This window comes from Hippoglossus stenolepis, chromosome 17, assembly GCF_022539355.2.
Source record: "Hippoglossus stenolepis isolate QCI-W04-F060 chromosome 17, HSTE1.2, whole genome shotgun sequence".
NCBI lineage: Eukaryota > Metazoa > Chordata > Actinopteri > Pleuronectiformes > Pleuronectidae > Hippoglossus > Hippoglossus stenolepis.
Genome location: NC_061499.1, coordinates 21402455 through 21428873, shown reverse-complemented (window position 1 = coordinate 21428873; position 26419 = coordinate 21402455). Strand labels below are relative to the sequence as shown.

At 39.9% G+C, this 26419-nt stretch overlaps 2 protein-coding genes across 2 annotated transcripts; one reads left to right on the top strand and one right to left on the bottom strand.

Moving 5' to 3' along the window:
- Positions 1-11620: 11620 nt before the first annotated feature.
- Positions 11621-13943, bottom strand: rpa3 (replication protein A3). Its single transcript, XM_035183697.2, has 4 exons — positions 13751-13943; positions 13578-13652; positions 11916-12027; positions 11621-11836 (listed from the first exon to the last, which is right to left on the bottom strand). The coding sequence occupies exons 1-4, from the start codon at positions 13847-13849 to the stop codon at positions 11754-11756; spliced, it is 369 nt and encodes a 122-aa protein (XP_035039588.1). The 5' UTR covers positions 13850-13943; the 3' UTR covers positions 11621-11753.
- Positions 13944-14163: 220 nt separating this feature from the next.
- umad1 (UBAP1-MVB12-associated (UMA) domain containing 1) lies at positions 14164-25933 on the top strand. Its single transcript, XM_035183696.2, has 4 exons — positions 14164-14479; positions 14956-15046; positions 17283-17368; positions 22733-25933. Exons 2-4 carry the CDS (start codon positions 14965-14967, stop codon positions 23006-23008), a joined length of 444 nt encoding a protein of 147 aa, XP_035039587.1. The 5' UTR covers positions 14164-14479; positions 14956-14964; the 3' UTR covers positions 23009-25933.
- Positions 25934-26419: the final 486 nt, after the last annotated feature.

Sequence of the window (26419 nt, the reverse complement as noted above, 5' to 3'; positions counted from 1 at the left end):
AATAATTTCTCATCCCATTTTAATTCAGGTTAATTTAAAATAAACTAAATTAACATAAATGTACTCGAATTTTATTCTGCTTGCTATGATTTTTATCCAGGTCAGAAAATAAGAATCATTATTAATGTGAATTCAAGTAAAACAAAAAACAGCATTAAAAAAAGTGGTTTTAGCAGCCACAGAGCAACACTAGCATTCCTCTTGTTTCTGCTACCTCTCTTGAGTATAGCTGCTTTCAGACATGCACTGAACTCTGGAGAATCTCTGGACATTCTCCGGAGGTGTTGTATGTAAGAATGCAAATGTCTGAGAGAGAGGCGCCAGACATTGTGTGAAGTTTCTCCAGCCATCCCCCTGGTAAAACTCAGGAGATTGTCTGATTGAGCCGATGTGAGAACACAGCAGTAGATCCTCTGCAGCATTCACAGCAGGCTAGTGGGCGTGTTGATGATGTTTCAAAACACGGAACAGATGCAAAAATGAAAAAAAAACAAAAAAAACATAAAGGATACAAACATCTCAGGATGAAAAGCTGTGCCACACACAAAAAAGACATTAACGAAGATGTCAAGAAAGCTTTTGGTGATAAGGGCAGACATTGATGTGCTGTACACAAAAACACGTGATCTCCGTAGTGGAATTAATATGTTCCATCTTGCCTCTGCATGTTGCACCACTCCTCACCTGAATGCTCCAGAGATTTCATGCTGTTGTGAACACATCTGAGTTAAAAAAAAATCCTTGTTGCATTGTTCTTGAAAGGCAAACTCCAGAGAAAGTGCAGAAGCATTGTGAGGACATTCTCAGAGTTTGTGTCTAAAAACAGCTTCTGTAGTCACACTCCGTGTAGCTCTGGTTTGGTCTCCACCATCTCCCGAGCAAAATATCTGCTAAATGCTGAACAGGTTCTCCATCTGGCAAAGGGACTCCGGGGAAGAAGTCAAGTCATGACTGTGCAGACCCTGACCCCAAATGACATCACCAGTGCAAGATGGCAGCACCTGAATAAGGTACATTTTGGCGTCTCTTCCCGTCCACACAGTAAAATTGAGGGTACTGGTGTTAATCAGAAAACGTTATTGCAACTATCTTCTAGTGAGAAGAAGAAAAAACAGGAGCATTAGTCTGTTCATTTGCCACTGGGTCATATACAAAACCCATTTTCACCCAAAATTATTCACACGGTGAGGAAGACAGAATGTGGATTTAGAAGAAGTCTTGGACTGAAATATGATCGCAGGGGGGGGGGAGAAAAGGCAAAACCCACAGTGTTGGGATGAGAAACTTCAATTAGCTGCTGCCATAATTCATACAGACAGCCTCTGATAAGGTCTCATGCCCGCTTTCGTACATAAATCATGAATATGTCGGAGACCTGTTGCTGCAGTGCAGTCATTTCATGAATATTACGTGGAACCTTGAAGAAAGCATCCTTTCAAAGATCCTCTCTTTACATTAATTATCCAATTACCAATGCTTAAAAAAAACTCTGCAGGCCTCATAAACACTCACAAACTATCAACATATTAAGTCATATCTGTCTATGTCATATATTCTGGCAAATTAGGCCAAAGTGTGTTTAAATCCAGGACTGCGAATCATCCTTCAAAATAAAATCCTGGCATATTTTGCACAAGAGAACCAGAAACTAAAAGTAACCACGATGCAAGATCTATTTTTTAAAATGGCTTAGCAACTTGGAGAAACACCTTTCTCCTAACACTCAGGGGTCTGCGAGTGTTCTGCATTTGGAGACACAGTGGACAGGATGTGTGTGGAGGAGCCAACCTGGGTGCCTAATGCCGCTGGGTGTATGGGAAGAGACTGGTGCCAATGCTGGTTCTGGCACACTGTGTGCAGACAGCGCTGTGTTAAGACAACACAGCCAGACAGCAGCAACACCAATAACAGGCTGGGAGTTTAGAGAGCGCTTCCTGCCGCAGTTCAACATATTTTGATAGGGCCAACGGGCTTTTTTTTCCAGCACACGGCTGCAAACTCCGACACTTTCTGGACACAAGCATGGGAAGCTACTGACGGTGGCCGGGAAATATGCCTGAGCCTCAAAGCTCCTGCATGAGCACGAGTTATTCAATAAAGTGAATGAATGGGGGGAAACTGAGAAAGCTTCACATTCAAATTTCTGTTTGTGCTGCAATAGTCTGCCAAGGTTGTCAGAAGGAGATGGCAGGTAAGTGGACCTTGATTAAGTTTAGATTTTGGGAAATATAGAATTATTTGTCATTTTACATTCCCCAAACAAATGATAAGAAGCAAAATTCCAATGTAAAACTGCAAAATAAATGATGTTCACCGTTTTCAATTCAAATCAATTCAATTTTATTTGTATAGCGCCAAATCATAATATGCATATCTCAAGGCACTTCACATATTAGAGCCGGACTAAAGGAATGCACACTGAGTCCAAGATGAAACCATGCACATCCTCAGGACATTTATTCCATTATCAGAAAGAATAAAGAAAGAGAAAACCTAACTTCTAAAGTCTTTTGCCCCTGCACAAAATGTGTCTTCGATGTGCAAAATGCCACAGAAAGGATCTTAATTAAATGTTGGGTTGTGTGAGGTGCTGTAGAAACTGAAGGCCATGTTCAAACATTATTAGCACTGAGTCAAAAAGCGTTAGGCTCCAGCAGAAACACAAAACCAAAAAAGAACCAGAGTTCTATGGGGAAAAAACGGAACTTTTCCCAGTTGAAAAACCTATGAACGTGTCCAGAAACTCCTCAATCCACCCCTGTAGCTTAACTGGCTCCTCGTTACGTTGCAGGTCATTTCCTGTGGACAGTATATTTCCTGTACTGCTCTGTATGGCCCTTATCAGCAAAGTGTTGCTGGCGAGTCATATTTCATACAGTATTTTTCCCAACCGAGTTTCTCTACTGGAATCATCATTGAGCAGCAGTGGTGCGTTCGCCTACCGATGCACTTACTGAAGTGCAAATATGTTGTGATGCGTTCACTTACTGAAGTGCATCTGAGTAGTGCGTGAATCTAAATTTGCGGGTGTTGTTTACTAGGAGCAGTTCTGGTTGTAAAGTCTTACTGCTGCAGGAAGGAACAGCCTGCGACACCTCTCCTTCAGACACACACAAGTGTAACTTGTTCCACTACCAGAGACAGTATCAGGCCAGGTGAGTGCTTACATGGGACGCTTTCAGGTATGAAAGTCTTGTTGAACTTGGCATGCACGGACCATTTGTTGAAGCTCCCTGTGGCACTTCAGTCTTTGGCAGGCCTGACAGCTTCATAAAGCCGGTCCAATAGCCCAACTCTGGGGCCCTGATAGGCATGTGATAGATATGCAGAGGTTGTTTTAGACATGCTGGGTCACATTGCATCAAGAGGAGCTGCTCCATTCATGGCCTGCTTTGATGAAAAAAAGTCAGTGTCCAGTTTGGTATGTGGTGTATGAACTAATAACCTTTTGAGGTATGATAATGGAGCATGGAGAACTTTACAAGATCCACAGCTCAGTTATTGTGGTCATTGAAAGGTTAACAGGCTGAACAGAAGGGCATCACAAACATCCAGCCTTTAAAAAAAGCCTAAGAGGGATTAACCTAAAGATGGAAATTTACATTTTTTATGACTGATGATGACCTGACAAAAGCAAACAGATAAACAGAGGGAGGGTCTGACTGATTGGGAGTGAAGATTCATTGACTGGATAATAGCTTTTTAAGGCATTTGTCGTTGAGGACCCACCAACAGGACCGAGAGGATAATATTATGTGACAGTTTCAGGAGTGTCGGTCTGTAAAACCTGCAATGAAACCTGCCTCATTCTGCCTATGGAGCTATTAACTCATTCAAAGAATTTCACCTTAATGCCCCATTGAAGCACTGAATACCTGGCCAAGGAATGATCCATTTTAAAGATGTTAAATACCAATTTTAAGCAATAATGGTGCTCTTTCTGTCAGCACTACAGAAGGGTTTAGCCTCTTTTAGCTGATTGTTTTGTGGCCAAGGTAAAAGAAGAGTGAATGTTGGACTCTGTGTCATCAGTTGGACAAAAACAACGATCATGTCGTACTGGTAACACATCACATGTGTATTATGGAGGGTTTGGTTGTAACAAACCTCCAGAGAACTAGATTAGCGTTTATCAACTGGCTACAGAGACACTGTTGCTGTGTGTCAGCAGGAAAAGGCGTAAACTGTTTGTTAATAGCCTAGAAACTTTAGAGAGTGACATCGTTTCATTATATTATGTTCAGCTTGTTCTGTTGCCCCCAAATGGATAAAAAAAATATAAATATATATATATGAATGCTGCTTTGAAATATCAGTGTTTGCCAGCCTGTGTTTAAGACTACTACTGGTCTTAGTTTACAAGCAATACACTTCGGAAACAGTTTTAATTAAATTTTTATGTTTTAATTTATGAATATATGAATTGTTTATTATATAAATTTGTCAGGAAAATGAAAGACATTTTGATCAAGATGATGTCTTTAGAGTACAGCCTGAATGATAGTGGATCTTAGCGGTATTAACTGATCTAAGTAGTTCAGAGTTTAAAGAATCTAGTAATAAAATTGTTTATGGGGCAATGTTCACTTTACAGTTGCACAGTACACAGTGGCAACAGTATCTACATCATCTCAAATGTATCTTTGGCTTTCAGGACCTGACATTTCATGTTACTGATTATCTGATTAATGTAAATTTACTGGTTGGGCTTCATATGAAATATCTTGTTTTGTTTGACAAAAGTCAGCCAAACACAAATTCATCAAACATGGTGACAGATGATTGACATTTGCCAAGATTAATGATATCAACTATAAATAATGATCAAAAGTGACTGATCAAGCTTCTGGGCAAAAGTGGTTTTAAAGTTAAATCAATTTTCAATAAAGAACTAGACTCGGATCCAGTAAGCCTCCTGTTAGGAATGCAACATTCATAAATCAACAGGACCAACAGACAAAAATTGCTGAAATTGTAACCTATGCTGCACGTATATCTTTTGCCCATGGAATATCTGACATACTGGTCCAGAGGTTCAATTGGTGTATTCTATCTTATTCCTGAATTATGTGGGATCCAGAATATCTAATATACTTTGGAAGGCACTTCCCTGACCGAGGAGTGATGGTGCAACGGAGGAGGTTTTGTTGTCTGTATTTGACTTACTTGAGTTTATTTGTTTAATCCCTGATGTATTTGTTCCTGTTGTCCCACTATGCATGTAGGCTGTGAATGTGCTGTTCTATGTATCCTACCTTGAATGTTTGTGTTTAGGGGTGGGAGTTAAGAGGCTATTGATGGAGAGGGAAGGGCAAACAAATGGGGGGGGGGGAAACTGTCTTTATGTAAACAATAACTAATCAATGTCATAATAATAAAGATATGTTTAAAAAGTGACATTTACTACACCAAAGTTAAACCAAGACTAGTGTTTTTGTTTAAGGGGTTTATGAGCCAAATTGTGTGTGTATGTGTGTGTGTGTGTGTGTGTGTGTGTCAGAGATAAGCTATGGCAGAAAATGAATATGTTTCCATAACAGTGTGTCAGTGGGTGGAAGCAGATGGAGCAGAGGCTGCAACATTAACAGCAGTGTCTCAACTTGTTGGACACAGCAGCTGCTTTCCTCCAGGCTACTCTCTCCAACCCATCAACTGGCTGTGGCAGGCATATACTTAGTTCTTTTACTGCAGGTGACATTACCACCCTGCCTCGTTGGTAATGAAATACACATTAATTCACTGGTTTGCCACTAATTTCCTCCTTGATCACATTATGTCACTATTCTGACGTGGCTGGTATTAATCATTCTGTGGATGAAGACTTACATTTAAATCCTTGCAACATATTCTGAGCTCCAAGACTCTGGGATCATACAGAACTGATTCAAGACAATCCAAAGAAATTAATTTGATGTTTTCCAATTCGCTTTTCTCTTTTCTGACCAGGAAACAGTGTGGGCAGTATTGTAATGATTGTTAAATGAAGAGGATAAGAGGGTAAGAAGAATAATGGTTAGAAAATATTTCACTCAAATCCTCACTGGTCTATGTGTATATTAATATATTCCAGATGTAAATATTCTATTCTTAACTTTTGTATAAAACAATATGTGCACTGATTGACAAATGAACAAAAGATGTATTTTGATACGGAGAAAAAAAATATATATATAACAATTTAAAATTCTCCATCTTAAGCCACTTACTGGCAACTTTCTAGCGCAGTGATTTAAAGATTCTTTTGTTTCTTTTAGAAGCATAAAGTGTTACCCTGTTACATCCTCCCCTGTTCCACCTCCACGTCCCTGAGATCTGCTGACCAACCACTGCTCTCCATTCCACTCCCCAGGTTCAAATTCAAAGATTTCAGTTGTTGAGGGTAAACTGTGAAATAATTTGTCACTAACAATTACACACCTTCCCCTACATTGTATTTTTAAAACTTGTCTTAAGCAAGCAGCTCTTTTTCTATTGCCTCTTCATAGTCACCATGAAGACATGACTGACCACACACTGGCTTTACTTTGTGGTCTGTTTGATGCATGTTCACTGCTGTTTGCATCGTTGTTACATCCAGTTATTCTGTTTTTATTCATTTACTTCCATCGTTTTATTTATGTCTGTCTCATTGGATCAATCATGTTTTTTGTTCAATCAATTAATCCTATAATCTAATCTCACAATACATGTTGCCTATTAATGTGCTCTAACATGAAGAGTTGATAACTTAAAGTAATTGAAATAATAGTTCAACAATGCAATGATATTATGTTGAAATAGGGACACTTTCTGTGATTATACTTCTGTTAGTGTAGTTAGTTGGATATTTTGGATACTACACTGATGCACACATGTCTTTAGAGTAAAGGTTAAGCTTAAAGCAACAGTCGACCTGGCTTTGTTTGGAGCAGTAGAGACAATATCCTGCAACAAGTTCAGTCATAATAATAATATGTGTCGTATGTGGAGTTTGTCCAAATCTAAATAATGAATGCTTCAGACCTGTGGGAACTTGCTGTGTGCTGCATTCTTTTTTTTATATGAGAGGGTGAAAAGAATCATAATGTCCTAAAGAATTTTGATCAGTACCATGGTGTGTACTGTTATCATCAACTTTATCAATTTTCAAACATAAGAAATGTAATTTTAGTGTCAATTTATGTCTATTCTTTATAACATTTCATAGAGAATTAACATCCCTATGTTTTCTGTTTGGTTATTATGTGTTATATCTCATGTTATGTGTTGTGACTCATTCTAATTTACATCTACATCTCGGTTTGAAGTCCCTCATTTTCAAGTAAGCAAAAATATCGAAAAATATGTCAAAACATATGACAGATGTTTCTTGTGGCCCAGGTGTTGGGGTGGGGAATCTTTTGACTGTGGGCCAGATACAAACTGCGAGACAATCTGATCCAGCCCCTGAGGCAATTTATAAATTAATGCTACAACAAAAGGATATAATATAAAATAGTAGACTAACATGTTGTTACATTACATTACATCACATTTCATTTAGCTGATGCTTTTATCCAAAGCGACTTACAATAAGTGCATCAACCATGAGGGTACAAACCCAGAACAACAAGAATTGAGAAAGTACAATTTCTTCAAAAAAGCAAAACTACAAAGTGCTATAAGTAAGTGCCATTTTAAGTGCTACTAAAGTGTTAGTTTGAAAATGTTATTCAAGGTATAGTCGGAAGAGGTGTGTTTTTAGTTTGCGGCGGAAGATGTGTAGACTTTCTGATGTCCTGATGTCAATGTGGAGCACGTTCCACCATTTAGGAGCCAGGACAGCAAACAGTCGTGATTTTGACGAGTGTTTAGCTCACAGTGAGGGAGCAACAAGCCGATTGGCTGAAGCAGAGCGGAGTGAACGGGCCGGGGTGTAACGTTTGACCATGTCCTGGATGTAGACTGGACCCGATCCGTTCGCAGCACGGTACGCAAGTACTAATGTTTTGAAACGGATGCGGGCAGCCACTGGTAACCAGTGAAGGGAGAGGAGGAGCGGAGTAGTGTGAGTGAATTTAGGTTAAAGACCAGTCGAGCTGCTGCATTCTGAATGAGCTGCAGAGGTCGGATGGAACTAGCAGGTAGACCTGCCAGGAGTGGGACCTTCTGGCTCTATGCTTGTCGGGTTACTGTCAGGGTGAACTTACATACATGCATACGTATATGTGTTATCACTGACAAACTTCATGATGACAACAGTGAATGTGGATTGCTGCACTTTCCTACATGGGAACAGAATAAAGACTTGTAGTACACTCAATGTGAAAGTCTTATCTCAGCATCATTAGCTGGAAACATGTTAACTTGGTGATTGACATGGATAAATATTCCTGGATAAAGTTCACGCTCTTGAGTGGAGTCTGGGTCCAACAAGCAGCTTAATTGGACCAAATTCTGACAGAGACAATGTTACAATGTGAGTGAGCTAAGAAGCTGAAACCTCTTTCAGAAGGAGAATTAGTGAAGGAGCCGTGTTGATGCTTGTTGGTTAGAACCAGACAAGCAATTGTTCCAAAGTTTCAGTTTGAACTGTCACAGAGCAGATTATGGAGAATATTGAACAAAGAAGGTCACTTCAAGAAATGTAATCATCATCATCATCATCATCATCATCAGCACAGCAGCAGCAGCGGCAGCATCACTACCATCTGACTTCAGATGCTTGACCAATTAGAAACAGTTCCAGCCATCACATCAGATCGATTAGTGCGATATGTGTGCGTGTATGGATGCTACCAAATTTTAACGGGTCTTGATAGGAAAAAGGTTCCCCACTCCTAATTTACATTTATTGTTTAAATATCAAATAGCTCTGAGTTTCTGCTCTTGGTTTCAGGAAAAGAAGAGACATCCTGAAGCTGAGGAAAGACAGAAAACTGCTTTGGCACAAAACACAGGATCAAGACAATACAACCATTTGGAATGTCCTGAAAAAGAATGAAGTGACTTGTGTACTGAACAACAGGCATCGAAATGATCAGCTCTGAGGAAAAACCCCAAACCAACTGTCACAACATCACCGTGAAACTGCACGAGGAAAGGGTGAAGGTGTCACAACCCACTGTACCAAGCAGAAATATGGAGGACGTCTGCCCTGATGGAAGCAGCAGGATAAATACAGATGTCTACAGAAACATTTTGTCTGCACGTTAACAGAGACATGTTCCTAACGTCCATGATCCTGAACACAACATACTGTGGAAAAGAAGAGGAAGGTTTCAGACTGATCAAGTGAATGAGCTGACCCTCATACCTGGTCATATACAAAGTTGCTGTATCCTGAGTTGTTGAACAAATCTAGATGTAAACACCAGGAAATAAAAGCTGAAACTCTGGATTTTTGTAACATGTTCATCTTTCAATCTTTAACCTAAAAGCCATTCAGTAGTTTTGGAGGAGACTGTATCCAGACTGGAATGATAAAACTGATAAGACTTTATTTTATGAATAATATTAATTGTTGTCTGATGTTGTTTGGATTTCATTATGTTTCATGCTATTTCCGATGTATTGTATATAGCTAAAACAATCTGTTTTAGCATATGAAGAACCAGTGAGGTCAACACTGATTGACCTTTGAAACAATTGGCCCTAATAATCTCCTCTGCTTGCTCTGCGTAACAGCTCCTGGATTATATTTTCTTTTCTCCACTGTGATCAATTTTTCATCGTAAAGATCACATTTAGACGTCCTGGATTCTGTGCAACTCAGTGAACACTCACCTGTCTCTCGAAAGTCATCTTTATGTTAAGGTAGAGGACACTGACCTCCCAGAGGCTGCAGGTTTTTGTGATCAAGCAGAGTGTGATGATCAAACTAAAAGGTTAATGCTGTGAACCTGTATGTCACTGAGCTGAACAGCTATATAATATCCAATGGTCCACTACACTGCTCATTTGCTCTCACATTTAGAAATAAATATTCCACACTGAATATTCTGTTATTAGTAGTGGCCTCTTAATACGTCAACAGCTTCCCAGCTTGAATAGGCTACTTACTACAGAAAACCAACATCAAGACTTGTTTTCTATAAATTAATTATTAATACCAGTAGATCAAAATATACTCTTTCTTGGTCATGTATACTCTTAAATTATAGATCAATAGAAGCTCGAGTTTAATTCCAGAAATTCACTTGAGGGCATCAATGTGTTTTTTTTTAAAATCCATGGCAGTTCGCCTAGCAGCAACCTTTGCTCACACTGCCCCCTGCTGTTCAATCCAGTTCATGTTCATAGCAGGAGGCATTACCTCTGCTGCTGATATTCCAGAACATTAGAACTATCCAGCTCGCCACACCGATACCAGACATTTAACAAAGCTGCTATTTATTCAGTGTTAAGTACATTATGTACACTTTCAATGCTAACACACAGTGTTCGCTACAGTGTACAAACCACTGTATGACACTGATTGTAATATATCAGGGCACAAACTGCAGTTATGGAGGGCATGATGCAGATGCTTGAAAAAAATCTAACACTCTTATTCGTTGTCGAGGCAAAATGATGAACTTTGCCTAAAAAACTTCAAGTCCCATAATGCACCACCAGCAGGCCAGTGCAGGCTGCTCATTATGACTTGAGTTGGAACCTTATATATACAGTCTATGGTTGGAACACCTGTGGATGGGAGGACTCTCAGCAAACGTCTCAGCAGAGAGAGAGAGAGAGGCAGGAGAGAGGATTCAGCTCATGGTACAACCAAAGAAGCCACTGGTACTGGAACAAGACTTTTATTTTGATGATTTAATATTGGAAGCGCTGCTATCGTCATGAATGTTAGGATGTCTTGTTTGACGAATTGTAAAATAAGAACCAGCTGCACACAGGCACAGCATACAGGCTGCATGCATACAAGTTTGGCTTTTTGTTTAAGTGTACTTAGTTATTTGTTCAATTTATATAGGTGTTTGAATACGGTTTACATTCATTCATTTACGTACACTGTAAAAACATATTTACTTCATTTATTGGATTGAAGTTGTTTGAAATATATTTGTATAACTTATTGTTCTTTTTGTGTTTTGAAGGTTTTCAACCTGATGAACCAACCAGCAAACAACTAACAAATAAGGAAAAAATAAATAGAGCTGTGTTGGAAAGAGTTGTCCCGTGCGTCCTTTGGGGTTCTTGTACCAGGCCATTGCAAGTTGGGCAAGAGGTTAAAGAAAAAAACCTAGGAAATTGACATTCGTAGTGTTACTATTATGTATAATAACTGTTGCTTTAATTAATCACAATATTACATCAATAAACACAGCTCTCTTTATTATTGAAATTTTAACAACCAGTCTGACAGTTTAAATGTGAGTTACATAAGTGTTCCTGGTCTCCCTCTCCTGCTTGCTCCTTGTAAGGTTTTGACCTTAATATGTAAAGTGCCTTGAGATTATATGTTATGATTTGGTAATATACAAATAAAAGTGAATTGGAATTTAAAAATATATATATATAAAAGAAGCATTTAGTTGTTACAGCAGCGCTACTATTTAGAGTACAGTATTATAAACTCATGTTCTTGGATCAGTCTGTTTTATTTCTGCTTTGAACAAAAGATCATATTTTATGTTAAAAAAATTTGATTCCACCAACCTTATTCTTTCAGGGTTTCAATTTTATTGCAAAAAAATCTTATTTGATATTATACATTCGAGAGAATCTTATTCTGACAACAGAAACTAGACACAAAAACTAACAACTTCAGAGAACAAATCTTTGAACGTGCACGCTCATCCACTGGAAGTCACCTCAAAAGGGTAGTGCTGAGGGAAATCATGGACGACCTTCAGGGCTTCATTGTAGAGCTCCAGATCTGTGGGACAGAACAAGCTCAAACTGATGAATGTTGCTGTTTGACAGCCAATTTGATCTCTTCATGAAATAAAACCTACCGAAGGCGATGCCCTTGTCCTCTCGCAGCATGTTGTACGTCGTGGCCATTATTCCTCCTTTGTTGGACACCATACCGATCAACTCCACAACGCCGCTCAGCTCTTCGTCAAGCTGGAAAATACGTAAATGAAACGGAACTTAAACACCTTTACCTTGTTGACTGAAAACAGGTTCACCCTTTGAGTGAGTTGTACACCTCTGAGTGATGCATTAATGAAGTAAGATTGATCTCTTAAGCCGTCCTCCGGCCTGTGCCTTTCACATATGAAAAACACAGCAGGAGATTCTTCGCTTATTCTTCGTTCAGAACAAAGAAATCTCTGTAGCATTCAGGTGAGTGGGTGCATCAAGCAGAGGACGCAACTAATTCATTCTGCTGCTGGAGATGATCACGTCTTTGTTTACAGCACATCAACACTGGCGTCGGCCCTTAGCACCAAAAGCTCTCTTGACAATGTTTGTCAGCATCTTCTACGCGTGTGGCACCGCTTTTTCATCCTGACATATTTGTATTCCTTTTGTTTTTTGCCTGTTTTGCGTCTGTCGCGCCTTAGAAACGTCATCAACACCCGCTGGGTCGCTCGCTGGGAATCCAGCAGAGGATCTCCTGCTGTGTTCTCACATCAGCTCCTACAGACTTTTTGTCGACATTATACTGGGGGACTGTCCAAAGAAAGTCTGCAGAAAGCCAGGAGGCTCTCACTCTGACATTTGTGTACACGCATACATCCCCTTCGAAGAATGCCTGGAGGATCTCTGGAGTTCAGTGTATGTCTGAAAGCAGCTTCAGACAGTATCCAGAGATTTTCCTAGGGAGCTGGTCCAGAGTCCAGAGCCTCTCACTCGGACATTTGCCTCCTCTCATGCAGCCCCTCTAGAGAATGTCACGAGTTTATCCAGGAGTGCAGTGCATCATCACAGCTGACATTTCATCAACCCAGGGATGACAGCAAGTCTGTGACACGACCTCTCACGTGACACGGGTTGAAATGACATGCAGGTTTCACCTATACAACTTGTAAAACCTTATTTTGTATCAAGTCATACAAATAAAAAACGAGTTGCTGAGCTTGGAGCCTTGAATGTACTGAAGCAAAACTGGGGATCATTCTCGTTAAGAGTCTTTTGAATGGGATGGTTTTCATTCCCTCCTGTTAAAGGCTCAGTGTGAAAGTTTTAGGTGAGAGGAATCTACATGCAGATATTGAATACAAAATAATCATAATAATAATGTTTAATCATCTAAATTGTATGAATTGTTTTCTTTATATTTACATAGGGAGCTGGTCCTCTCTACAGAGGCCGCCATGTAGTAAAACTAAACACATTTGGAGTTTAAAGACAACTGAAGTCTACCACAGGTTCTCGTTTGGAAGGTGAGGGGAGGGGTGTTCAGCTGCAACATGCAACTTCACCACTAGATGCCACTACATCCCACACACTGCACCTTTAAGATAGGTTAACATGTCATATCATGGAGTGACCTTTACACACAGTCTATGGGAGTGAGCGGTGACACCAATCTCGCAGACGCACTCTGGGTCTGAAACGACAAATGGCGACACATGTGTAACACCAGGAACTAAAGAGTAATGGCCTCTCTACAGTTTCACTAGTCAGACGGAAGCGCCGCTGGGCCGAGACGTCACGCATGTACTCACCGGGTCGTTCAGTTCGACTGTGACCACCTTTCCCTCTCCATCCGACACAGTGAACGTTTTTCCTGTCGGGTGAACCTGTCAACGCAGAAAGACAACACTGAAAGTCGGGAACATTCGCGGACGTCACCGGTGTTTCCACTTTGTAATTCAAGGTGGCTGCAGGCGACACCGACCTTTTCAACGCATCCTACGAAGCACACAGGTCTGTTGGTGTACTGCGACAGCATGGAGCAGTTGACTCTGGGTTTGGGGACATCTATTATTCCTGCCATGTTGACGGGTTCGGGCTGGGACGCTACTGGAGTCTGGACAATGCAGCAGAGCGCGGGAAATGTTTCGTTATATGGGTTTGAGTCACATGGCAGCGCGAGCGGGCGGGGTCTCTCAAATTACGTTGAAACCACCCCTTGGTTTGCTGCCAAAGCAAACCCCGGCGTTAAAATCGAACGCCCCGGGTTTTTTGCACGACATATCCGTCGTTGTGCTTTAGTATGTAGCTCCCCGGAAACAACAACAAAAGGTTCCGGCTGCTGCTGCTGACAGGATGAAGTGCAGCGGAACTGAATGTGGCAGTCAGAGTTTCTACACGAATGAGCACACTATAGAGGTCAGTGACGTCAACAGTAGAACATAACAACATGGATGATTCGCACTGAAGCAGTTCGGACATCAAAGCGTATTCAGTAACGCTCGAACATTCGCCACTGAGCTGAAAGTAGCCGAGTGAATCCAAACTCAACGGAACTCAAACGTTATGGAACCGTGAACTGATTTCATTGTTGTAACCCGAACTTAATGTTATCGAACAACGACATCTGTTCATCCACTTTAGTTACTTGACTTTGGAGGAACACAGTTTCGTTGTGACTGCTGAAAGAAGACATTTAATCCAGGATCAAAAGGTACAGTGCTGCACTACAGTGACTTCAGTAACGGTGACATGTTTATGTTTACCTGAAATCAACTCTCCATCCGTGCTGTGATTGCATCGTGAACCATGAACCACACTGTTCTCCAGAGAAATGCCAGCTGAACATACTTATGCACATTTAGTAGCTTTATGGAGAAGGGAGTATATTTCCTCCTGATCCATTGTAGCTCAAAAGTAAAATGTCCTTAGAGTAATCCAGTGAGATAATACCTATATCAAACATGTCAACAACTGAAACCTGGCAACTATTACGGCTGCTGCTTTAACTTTTCCAACATAATCAAACAAATCATAGTGAATGACATCACACATCAACATCACAGCTGCAAGATAGGCTTTAACTTAATACACAAATAAGCATAGGCACGTATACATTTGATCAAAATCTACCTCTCACAAATACACACAGGGGCCGCTGCTCTAACCTTCATTCTCTTGTGTTGACAGGGTGTCGTCATGTTCAGTTTCCTCGGACTACGAAAAGATGGGAAGAAGTCAACATCGGAGAAGGAGGCAGATGGAGGCTTTGTCATCATCGGTGAGTGACATCAGCTCATATGAACATGAACCTGCCATGTTAGTATTTTCACTAACACCATTAAACTGGTTGTTTAGCAATAATTTTGGGGATGCATCGATCTGACTTTTTCACTCCCGATACAATATGGATACCCGATAGCGATCCAATACCATTGTTGAATCAATAAACTGTATATCTTGCCGTGTGGAGGAGACATTACCTTCCTGACTTTGTAAAACTAAATGTAACAAATTAACCCAAACAGTAATCAAACTGCTTTGTAAACATTTAGTGCAAACAGGAATCCAAAATCCAATATAAAATATAACGGCTGAAACTGAGAATAAATAAGTAGAATAACTAACATGGTCAAACATTCAAAATACACAGTAATCAAACCTCTATCAGTGGACAGTTAAACTTGGACAGGGGGGGGGGGGCACACGCCGGAGCTCCAGAAAGCGTGCTCTTTAGCATGATGCGTCTGGAGGTGCTTGAATAGGTTTGTTGTTTTGTATTTTGCAGTGCTACCACCAACCCTCGCTGACATTGCAAGTTGCCGTCGAACTTGCTGCTGTAGCCAGTGTGAAATACCTCCATACAGCTGAATCTTTGGTTCACTCCATGTTGTTGCTCTATGTGTTTGTTGTGAGTCAAGTCTTCCTGCATGCTGCGCATGCTGCTGATGCATTAAGTAACACATGTCACAAACATAGAATATAAGTGAATAGATCAGCTCCATGGATCAGCCTCATTTTTCGATACCCGATCAAGCTTTCTCTGGGCTTTTAGCCTGTTGATATGCAGAAGCAGGGAGGACAAATTGGTACCGAAGCAGCAAGTAATTTCTTTGCTTTGCTCATTGTCTCACCTCATGATCAGCCTTGACTGCGTGACATAATCCAAAGTATCCTAGATTTCACAACTTCCTCAGACTGTGTGGTTTTGTTTTGCCACACGTGACATCTATTGCACTTCTGTCTGTCCTGGGAGAGGGATCCCTCACATTTCTTTTTACCCTGTTTAAAAGGTTTTTTTTAGTAGTTTTTCCTTACTCTTGTTGGGGGTTAAGGGCAGAGGATGTCACACCATGTTAAAGCCCTATGAGACAAGTTGTGATTTGTGAATATGGGCTATACAAATAAAATTTGATTGATTGATTTATACAGATTTCTCGAGTGTTAAACTGTTGACCTTGGAAACTGTAGTTTCATTCCCCTTAAAACTAGTTTCTAGTTTCTTTTTGTACAAGGATTTCAATATACCCGCATATTTGACCACCTGTTAAAGCATGTTTCATACCAAGGTCACATAACAGCAACTCATATATCTCTAACTGTGCATCTCCATCCATTGAGAAATACCATGAACTATGACTTAAACATTTTTTTTTACCTTCTGTCAAAATAATCTTCTGTCTCATAAAATGGCAAAAGATCTTAACACATGAGTTAACATTAGACAACCCCTGAAATAAAGTGTTGCTGCCATAGCATGACACTAGTTGAAGTTCATATTATTATAATTATATTATAAGTTACAAATGATATTGAGCATTCTTATTATACTTTTTTATTTATTTATTTAGGCCTTGTTGATTCCCAGAGGAAAATATGTCTCTATGAATAATCAAGTGCAGAGACTCAGGAGCTGAGACAGAGGCAATGTGAACAATTTCATTCTGTGGACAAAGTAATGTTGGCCCTGCAGAGGACTAGAAGGATAACACCAGTACCTTCTCACTTCGTCCTCCCATCAGCGCCTCTTTTCACTCAGTGTTTCAGCCACTTGACAAGGGGATCAAATGAATTGGCTCAGTTACAGCAGCCTGCTGCCAGGCTTTCAGCATGACCTTAAAATAGGTAGGGACATACTATACTGATACATGACTGTCCAGATTGTATTTCTATTCTCTGGAACATATGTAGTTCATTTTTTACGGTGTTGTTATCGTCTGCATATTCAGTCAATAGCTAAGTGTTGGTGATCTCATACACTCACCATGCACTTTGTTTGGGACTTCATGCTAATACTGGGTAGTTCCTCCCTCACAAAACGACTTCAGTTCCTCTCAGCCTAAGAGAAAAAAGAGCTATTTTGGAGACATCTGGAATTTCCAACATTTTGTTTATCTTAGACCTTTGGTATAAATTGGCTGGTTTGGTTTAACAAAATCCTGAAACTCTGTAATTTTACCTCCATATGTCCATTTAGTATTTTTTTTCTGAAAGCATCTGCCTTATTTGCTCTGCAGGAGAAACAGCTGAAGAACAGAGGAGGAAGATGCAGAGCATGAACGTCACACATCCATCAACAAACGTCATAGTGCAGCCATCAAAGGTGAGCACGCTGATAGATGCTTCATAGTATGACATTCAAAGAAAAAAAACATGCTGTTTTCATGAGGAAGAAAAGACCTAAGTTGTTCTTTTCTTCTTATACTAAGTGATTCACCGTTTACACCGGTAGTTGTGAGTTTCCCAGCAGGTGCTGGAAGGTCAGGCTGAACCACTGTGCCAATATGTGCCTCTACCATCCACCACTCTGGCTTTAAAGCTGAGCTCAAACAGAAGCTGCTGAACATCTCTGCTGGCCTTCTGTTTGTTCCTATATTTACTTTATGAGCCTTAAGACTTCAATGTTAATTACTTGGTTTTTAATTAAGGGTATTTTGGTGTGTGTCTGTGTGTGTGTGCATGCGTGCGTTTGTGCGTTCGTGCACACTCTGTTAGGTCCATATGGCATCTTGGAGTCACCACATGTCCCACAATTAGTGAGCGGTTCATCCCTCCAGTCTTAATAACACGGTGCAACAGGAAGCGCTGAGATGCAATCACACTGTAACCTCACTCCAAAGAGTCACACACACACACACACACACACACACACACACACACACACACACACACACACACACACACACACACACACACACACACACACACACACACACACACACACACACACACACACACACACACACACACACACACAACCTTGTTCTTCCATTTTTATGAGGACCGACACAGACACCAGATTTCCAAAACTTACTGATCTAAGATAGGCTTTAATCACTTGGTACACAAAATAAGAATGTGAAGAATACCCAAATGTATCAAACATCATCTGGTGATAAAACTGAAAAGAGAAAAGAGCAGAAAGCTTCTGAGAACCTACCTGTAGCTGACAACACTATTATGGCTTTAAGTCTTCTTGTCATCATATTGGTTTGTAAATAGATCTATATGTTGGTGTTAGCCTTATTAGCAGGAACATTTCAGACCATGGTTTTGTTTGTCGAAAGCACAATAACTTTGCACTGCCTCAAGAGAGCATTGTGCTAACTATTGCTATACATGTACATTACCACCACACAGCCCTCAGCACCTATCAATGAGCATTTCCAGATTCAAACACTCAGTGGGCCAGGTTTTAAAAGCTCAGTTTTGGAAGATGAACGCTATTTTGGTCTGGACAGAGAGTTGAACTAGAAGGTAAAAGAAGCATTTGCAAAGGAAACCATATCAAAATATAATAATGGACATACTCAAGAGTCTGCTTGTGCCTGTGTGACGGATAGTTACAACCCCCCTCTGCAGTCTGCTGCAATACCATGTGCATATTCTGCATATTGCACTAAATAACTTAATACAACTAAGTCTATGACCAAATGGTTACATAATGATACCACCAAGGTCAAAAACTCCACAAGGTAACTATAATGACTACTGTGAAAGCTCATTTATTATAGTAAGTATGAGTTTTTGTGAAGGTGCTTTATGCTTTGTTTCATAGAAACTGAGTGTTTGAGAGTACAACAGAAAACAAGAGCTTGTAGGGACCTTGTTGCTACACCCTCCCTGTGCTCTAGTCCCAAAGGAAACCTCTGCCTCAACATTTCCTGTAACAGCATCTTTTCTGCATTTAGTCTTACATTTGTCTTTAATTACACACTTACACCAGGCCTGAACACTACTTGCAAGACAGCACATCATGAACTCATCAGACAGCCTGAATCTCAATGTTGAAGAAAATCCCCTTTTCTGTCTTCACAACAACTTCCCACCAATGACCTTTATGGAACATATTCAAATGTAGCTCTAATTCCTGAGTGTTCCTTGCACATACACACTCACTGTTCAATCAGCCTGCAGTCTCTGCAGCTAAGTGCTCGGTGCCATGTTCGTGTCAATGTTCAGTACATGGTAAGGACCTGTAGAAGCACAGCTGGCAAATATAAAGGTGACTTTGAAATCTAAAAACATGGAGCAGTAAGAAAGTCATTAATCTCAACTGTTATCATACACTTTCCACAGAACTTCCTTCAGAGGTGCTGAGATCATTTGAGCTCTTGTTATGGGATTTGTCATTACATCATTGAGAATGTTCATGTAGTTTGACTTCAAAGGTGTTAGAACCTCTTGACACTGACAGATATGGCAAATATTGATGTAGTAGGTGTCAGCACAGTGCCCCTCCCACTGTCAAAGATAATGGCCTTTAAGTGTGAAATATTGTTGCCTTCTTTGCCTCCTACGCCCTTCAGTTTGAGATCGATGCATGGATGGAGGGTTGATGGAGCAAACCTACATGTCCCGCGTGTCCACCCAGCTCACATAGAGAAGAGGACAGTCCTTTATCTTGTGGTACATTCCTTTAGGTGATGTCAGCGCATAGAAGCTGCTTTATGGCTGAAGTCTATGAAGCTCTGTGCCTGTGCAAAGTTGATCAAGGCAAAATAAGTCACCTACTCATCACAAACAGTTTTGATAAATGTTTATTTTTTAGGGCAATCCATGTATTTTAGTGACACAATAAAGCATTACATTACAACATTACAGCAAGAGCAAGCCATGTCTTCCTCCTCTTATGTTACATTGACAGCAGGAAGGACCCATTAAGAGGGAACACAAAGGTCAATATCCCAAACTGTCTGTGCTGGCCAGGAAATACCTGTGTATTCTTGCTGGGATTTCAGCTGCAGAAAAGTATAAATATATAATAACAATAAATATAAAAGACTTATTGTCATTCCTGTCTGAGGCCTCAAAACTGGAATACATCATCTGTCAATGTTCTTGGAAAAATCTTCAAGCAGTTAGCTGCATATAAGGCCTTAGGTTTATCATGGTCTTCATTTTCATGTTAGATTATACAGTCTAATGTTTTGTTAACATTTGTTTCATTCCTGATATTGTTTGTTTTGTCTTCAGAATGACAGTAATGCATATCCATCCATTCATTAGCTAAAAACATATTGTTCAAGAATCTTGAGGACATTTTTTAAATCTAAATTCCAGGTGAAGAAAATCACGACTCCTCATTTTTTATTCAAAATCATGGAGCCCTATTTTTCAAGTGATGATTGGAATCATGAGCAGTTAGGGGGCAGGCTTTTATCATCAGTGCTTGTGGTGTCACTCCTGTTAAACACAAAAGAGTGGCACTGTGAAATTCATTCACAAGTCTTTGTCAATTAGCTCCTGGAAACTCTGTGTTGTTCACGACCGACTGGATAAGGAGCAGAAAGTTCTCCTCGTGTTGCTTCTCATTTGGCAGAGAATCATGGATGACACAGCTGATATGATAGCTTCCTCAGTTTGGGACTTGTTGGTTCTCTTTGTGGTCTCAAATAGTTCGCATGCCACACATTTCCATGTCAGAATTTAGAGTGAATCTCTTGGTGAAAGCACAAACTTCCTTCCTGGTTCCTGGTGCACAGTTTCATCAGTTCCAGTGAAACCAACACATTTTTTAAGTTGTGACTGAGCCCTGTAAAGTTTTCTTCACTCTAATAACAGCGGCTTCACACTGTGTTGAGTTCATTATAATGAAAAAAATATGAATTTACTTACTTCCACATTATTAGCAGCCTTTTATCCCCTCTGATTATTTTTGGTTTGGTGAACAAAATAGAAATGTCATGATTAAATATTATATCATCAACATCAAGTGTTATGCCAGTCAGCTTCATGGATACAGTGGTGGGATAAACAGCACACAGTGTGTAACCATGGGAAACCACTTTGATGTGCACCATTACAGCCACAATGAATGGCAGTGTGGTCAGTGTAAATCATTAACTTGCTTTTAGTACTTTTGTATTTGGCTGCAGTAATTAGGAAAAGCATGTTTGAATGTGCCTCCTAGATCTACACATATTAAATCAATAATATGACCTGCACATGACTCAGACTGTTCAAACATCTCTATCCAGGAAATTCTATGCAGCCATGACTGAATCAAGAAATGTCTGAAGCTCTGCTAAATACTGTACCTGAAGGGGCTGATTACATCACGACACCCCAGAATAAAAACCCTTGGATCACACAAACTGCAGCTTGTGTCAAAGTCTTTTTTTGGTAGAGGCTGGGGCGAACAGTTGAATATAACCTAAGGATTACACAAAGTCACCAAATTAAAGAGTATCTTTGTGGAAACTATGAATATATTTAGCAAATATCATAGCACTCGCGCCATAGTGTCCACCTCCCAACAGAGCCACAAGTGAGAGGGCTAGAAAATCTTCCCCTAGGAAGTGGGACACCCATTGCTACGTCTTCAGCAGCAGCAACAAACGTTATTACAGTGACAAACACTTTCAACTGACAGAACCCATATCAACCAACATTATAATACTGACACATCTGACAACTGCAGGACAGAATGGACAGATTGATCTATTGATCAATACACAGTCAGTCAGCATGTTTACATCAGTTATTTCAACGTAACGTTAGTCCTGTCTATAGAAACTTCTGCCCCGGTCTGAAAATGTAAAACATGAGCGGAGAAGTTTTGTTTTTTAAACTTCATATACGGGACATGGGAGTAACGATCGTTACTCTCACTCAGACTGTTTACATGCTTGTTTTGACGGCGGGAATTGCAATTTTTCTGAAACACTTGAAATAAGATATTCTGCTGGATTTAAATGTAATTTTGCAAGATTTCATACTTACATTTATGAGCATTTTAACCACAGCGATCGCCATGTTGATTCGCTTCGTCTGTTGGTATAGCATTCGAGAATTTCCATCTACCCCATCTTTTTAGGGGGGTCCTGAAAACACTACGGTTGAAGGGGTGTTTGAAGGGCCAGGTGGCCACTACCACTACATCCCAAGTTATGGGACAACTCTACCCCTTCAAGGCCACATGCAAAACATAGAGGTAGAGCCAAGTGGTAGGGCTAAGGGGTGAATTGGGACAGGGCCTAGCATGTTGTTGCACTACCTGGTGAATACTACATATTTTTACTGAATATATATGTCCACCATACTTGGTGGAAGGATGCGGTATGGGTAAGGGAAGAACCAGTTCAATTTTGGTGCAGATCTGGAGTAATTGATGATTGTGCGATAGGACATTTTTCAACATTTTCAACATTTTTCCAGGGAATAATTCATGGATCGTGATGAAAAAACCAGGCCTTTATAGGGAACTGAAATCTATGTGAATGGGAAATTTGGTGCAGCTTGATTTGAATTTAAGGGGACTGTTGGTTAAATCACATACAGTCGGTCCATATATTGTATCATTTTCTTTTGTTACAACATGGTACGGTGCTGATATCCTAAAGCCCTCCAACTGCTGTTGTTGGGGCAGAAAAAGCAGAAACTGTGTTTATAAAAGTAATATCTGAGCAGACTCTGTTTCACCACTGTACACTGATGGTAAATCTATATCTCCTTTTCCTCACAGTCATCCTACACACCTCCAGTTCAACATGACAACAGAGAGCTCTATCCACCTTTACCCACAATAGGGCAAGTACCAGTCCCCTCAGCAGCGGAAACTGCTTCGACTCTTCCGGATGTCCTCGGAGACGTCCCCTTCACTTTGGCTCCTCATGTCCTGACTATGCAGGCAGGATTCCAGCTGATTCCTGATGTGCTGCTGTCCCGGGACATTAACTACAACCTGGCTAATTTTCATTACGACTTCACTTTAGAGAACTCAGTGCTCCATAATGCCTAGTTTGATTGAATGTTTATATATCGGTGGCTGTCGGCAGGAGTTCACAATGTGGGGAACTATATGAGAAGTTACAGCTCCACAACTTATTGAATAAGCAAATGTGATTCTGTAGGATTATGAGGATTTAAACTCTCACTAAAATGACATAAAAAAACCCAAAAGTTGTAGATTTAAAAAGCATTGAACTGATGAGGATGACAGGGTCTAACTGAATTTGCTGGAACAGAATGGCCTTGTTCCCTGTTGTGCTGCTCAGTGTGAATACATGGAGTACAGTGTGTTATAATGATGTTGTCTAACTGTGAACGGGATAATTATGGGTTATGACAACTTGGGTCAATTACATTTTACTTACCAAGACATTTGCTGAGTTCTGGGGACAATGATGCAAACAAACACACCTGAAATGTTGGTGTCAATCTGACATTGCTTACAAATATTGTAAGTAAATCAGGTCAAATTTGAACCAGGAAGTTGGCCAACAAACCATGATGGGTAATTTACCAAAGATAGTCTTGGTAATAGTTTTACTGTCCCCTTTTCAATTAAAGTATCTACTTATTAGATGTCGGTTTTGGGTTTCGTTATTATCAAATTAATGTACAAAGTCAAATTCCTCTCTCTACTGTGTAGCTGAGTAACTCAATATTTCATGTTTTTTTTTTAATTACAAGAAGATAAAAAGAGCTGTAGCCAATATGTGGTATTAGCTTGACAAGGTCACGGTAGTAAACAATGACCGTATATAAAGACTATGCATCTCCACAAGTAAAAAAGAAATGAAGCCAAAATGTCCCGGTAATGGACGCTGCCATCTTGTGCTGATGACGTAATTTGGTGAAACTGTAGTCTAAAGGTGATACAGGTGCTTGGCCAATCATGAGTCAGTCTCATCTATCAGTTATGACATTTCACCCTGTTTTTATAGCATCAAATAACTAATTGAAACCAAACTTGTCAGAAACATGAATTTTGAAAAAAAATCTGTGTGATAAGAACTACTTCAAATAACAGAGACGATCTTTGGAAAACAATTGTTTGAGGTGTCCATGTCCCTTCTTCTAATATGGATGGAGTGGGGGTTATGACCTACACTGCAGACAGCCTGCAGGGGGCGATAGAGATGATTTGGCATCACTTTTGGGAACTGTCATGTTGTCCATCTTTATATACAGTCATTGGAAGCAAAGCATGAATGTAGCCTCTGGTTCTCTGGTCAAGTTTAGGTCTGAAATTTGGCAGTAGTAGTCATGTTCATATAAAATTGGGTTGTAAAGACGTGTTGGAGCTGGGTTTACGTCCCAGTGTTAGCTCATCAGTACAGACTGCCTTTGTCTCTTGTCCTGCCAGACTTCAGCCTCCATGTTGCCACAATGCACTTTGTAAGCGCTGTTCTTTTATTACAGGTACACAGGGTGACCCAAACTATAATGACAAGACCCAAGTTGTACGAAATTGGAATGATCCCTAAAGTAAAGGGTGATAAGTTACTACATACAGATCCATCGTCCTTGTGATGTGAGATATGTATTGTTCATACTAGGTTGTCTTTTCAAAAGCTATGAGAAAAAGCCTGCTTTATTTGAGCTCATTTGAGGCTGTGGCTCCTGGATGATGAAGCAATAGCAACTATTAAAAGCTTGGCACTTGGACAACTCTTCATTAGAGTCACTGGATAGAAGCAACTAATTCAGAGGATTGTCTAAATGAAAAAATAATTTTTTTTTACTAACTTCAGCTTCCTGTGTCTTCTGTCATAATTTAATATGATGCCATTGCCTTTTATATATTTGACATTATATGAGGCAGCAACACTTCTTTCAACAATCAATATTTTGAGTGTTTTACAGCTGCCAATGACCTCCATGTCCTTATTTTCCTTCATGAATATGGCCTTCCTTATGGAACACACTGTTCACTACATTGGTTAAAATATACTAATTATTAGTTCTGACCTCGCTCAATATACTGGTGTTCATAGTGAATACCTCAGAAATTAAACTGAACTACCACTTTTTACATGTAGACAAAGTGATTGTTGTGAACAGCACGAGCCCTGTCTCATTAACTGATACTGAACAGTGATGTGGTACTGCATATCATGTGAAGTCACCTGCTGTTTGTGTTTTAAACACAGAACAAGGCTCAAGAGCTGCAGGTGTTCCCACGCGTCATTTGAAATCCTTGAACCTTTGTGAATTTGAAAAGAAAAATCCAGGCCTTGAATAATTTTGAAAATAGGCGTGGATCATTGGAAATGTTTGAATTCATACATTTATGTCAAAATAGAAATTTAAGGTTTTCAAATATAATTTTATTTAACTTAACACTAGTAAATAGACTTTGTGCCCCTCTCTGCATGTGTGTCCCATCGTCTTTCAACTCTTCAACAGTTGTGCTCTGTTAGAGTTTATATTTGAGAGTTTGGGGTAGAATGATTAAATCTTAGCTAGCTTTTGTGCTTGTTGATACACACTGTAAAAATACAGGGGTTTTTAGTTCATCATTCGTCCATCAGTAGTTTTTACTTTGAGTACTGTTGTCTTTAGATAGATGCGCACGTCCTGCTTTGAACCATGATCTCAGCAGAGAACACGAAGCTGGATGGACTGACATCTTGTTTACCTTTGTATTGTCCTTTGTTCTCGCTTAGTTTGATAAACATGAGCTTTTGAACTCTGCAGAGTGAATTTTGCAGAGTGAGCTATACTGTGCAGCAATACTGTGTTTACCTCTAAATTGTTTATACATGATCAAACTGGGTCTCTTAAAACCTGATGTGCCTTTTAATAAGCAGCCCATACCATTCAGATTGTACCTTTCCCTTTCACTAATATGTCACTAAAATCAGTTCATGCTGGTTTGGTGTTCTCCTGGTTGTAACTGTGGAAGGCAACTTACTTCACAAATAAATTTGAAGAAGGATGTGGTGTTTTATCGTCAATTATTGTCTCATTAAATTCTTACTTGGACGATAGTTTGAAATAAATAATATTATCAAACTGTTAAGAAACATCAATATACCAGGTTATATTCTATGTTCAAAAATGATTTATTTTAGGCTCAAAACAATGTGTGGGACTTGGGCTTGACATGGGACTGTTGTTGATGGGGGACTGTACGTAAGACTCACTTGTTTTGATCTGGGACTTTATGACTTGATGGTGTCAATGTGAGACTTGCTCCTTTGATGGGACATAATGGTCTTAACATGGTACCTTTTGTTCTGACTTAGGACTTCCTATTCATCACTAGGGTCTTGTTGGTTTTGACTTGGGACAAGATTTAGGACGTGCTGTACCTTTCTTGACTACGACTCCTTAGCCCTGATTTGGAACATGTTGGCCTTTTTGTAATGATGTGTGAAAAGTCAAAATATAAATTAGATAACACTTTGTGATAATTAATGTG

Coding starts and splice junctions, on each gene's coding strand:
- rpa3 (XM_035183697.2), bottom strand. CDS start 13,849: ATGGCAGGAATAATAGATGTCCCCAAACCCAGAGTCAACTGCTCCATG. Junction 13,653..13,750: donor TCGTAGGATGCGTTGAAAAG/GTCGGTGTCGCC, acceptor CTGCGTTGACAG/GTTCACCCGACAGGAAAAAC. Junction 11,837..11,915: donor GGACAAGGGCATCGCCTTCG/GTAGGTTTTATT, acceptor TCTGTCCCACAG/ATCTGGAGCTCTACAATGAA.
- umad1 (XM_035183696.2), top strand. CDS start 14,965: ATGTTCAGTTTCCTCGGACTACGAAAAGATGGGAAGAAGTCAACATCG. Junction 15,047..17,282: donor TGGAGGCTTTGTCATCATCG/GTGAGTGACATC, acceptor TTTGCTCTGCAG/GAGAAACAGCTGAAGAACAG. Junction 17,369..22,732: donor TCATAGTGCAGCCATCAAAG/GTGAGCACGCTG, acceptor TTTTCCTCACAG/TCATCCTACACACCTCCAGT.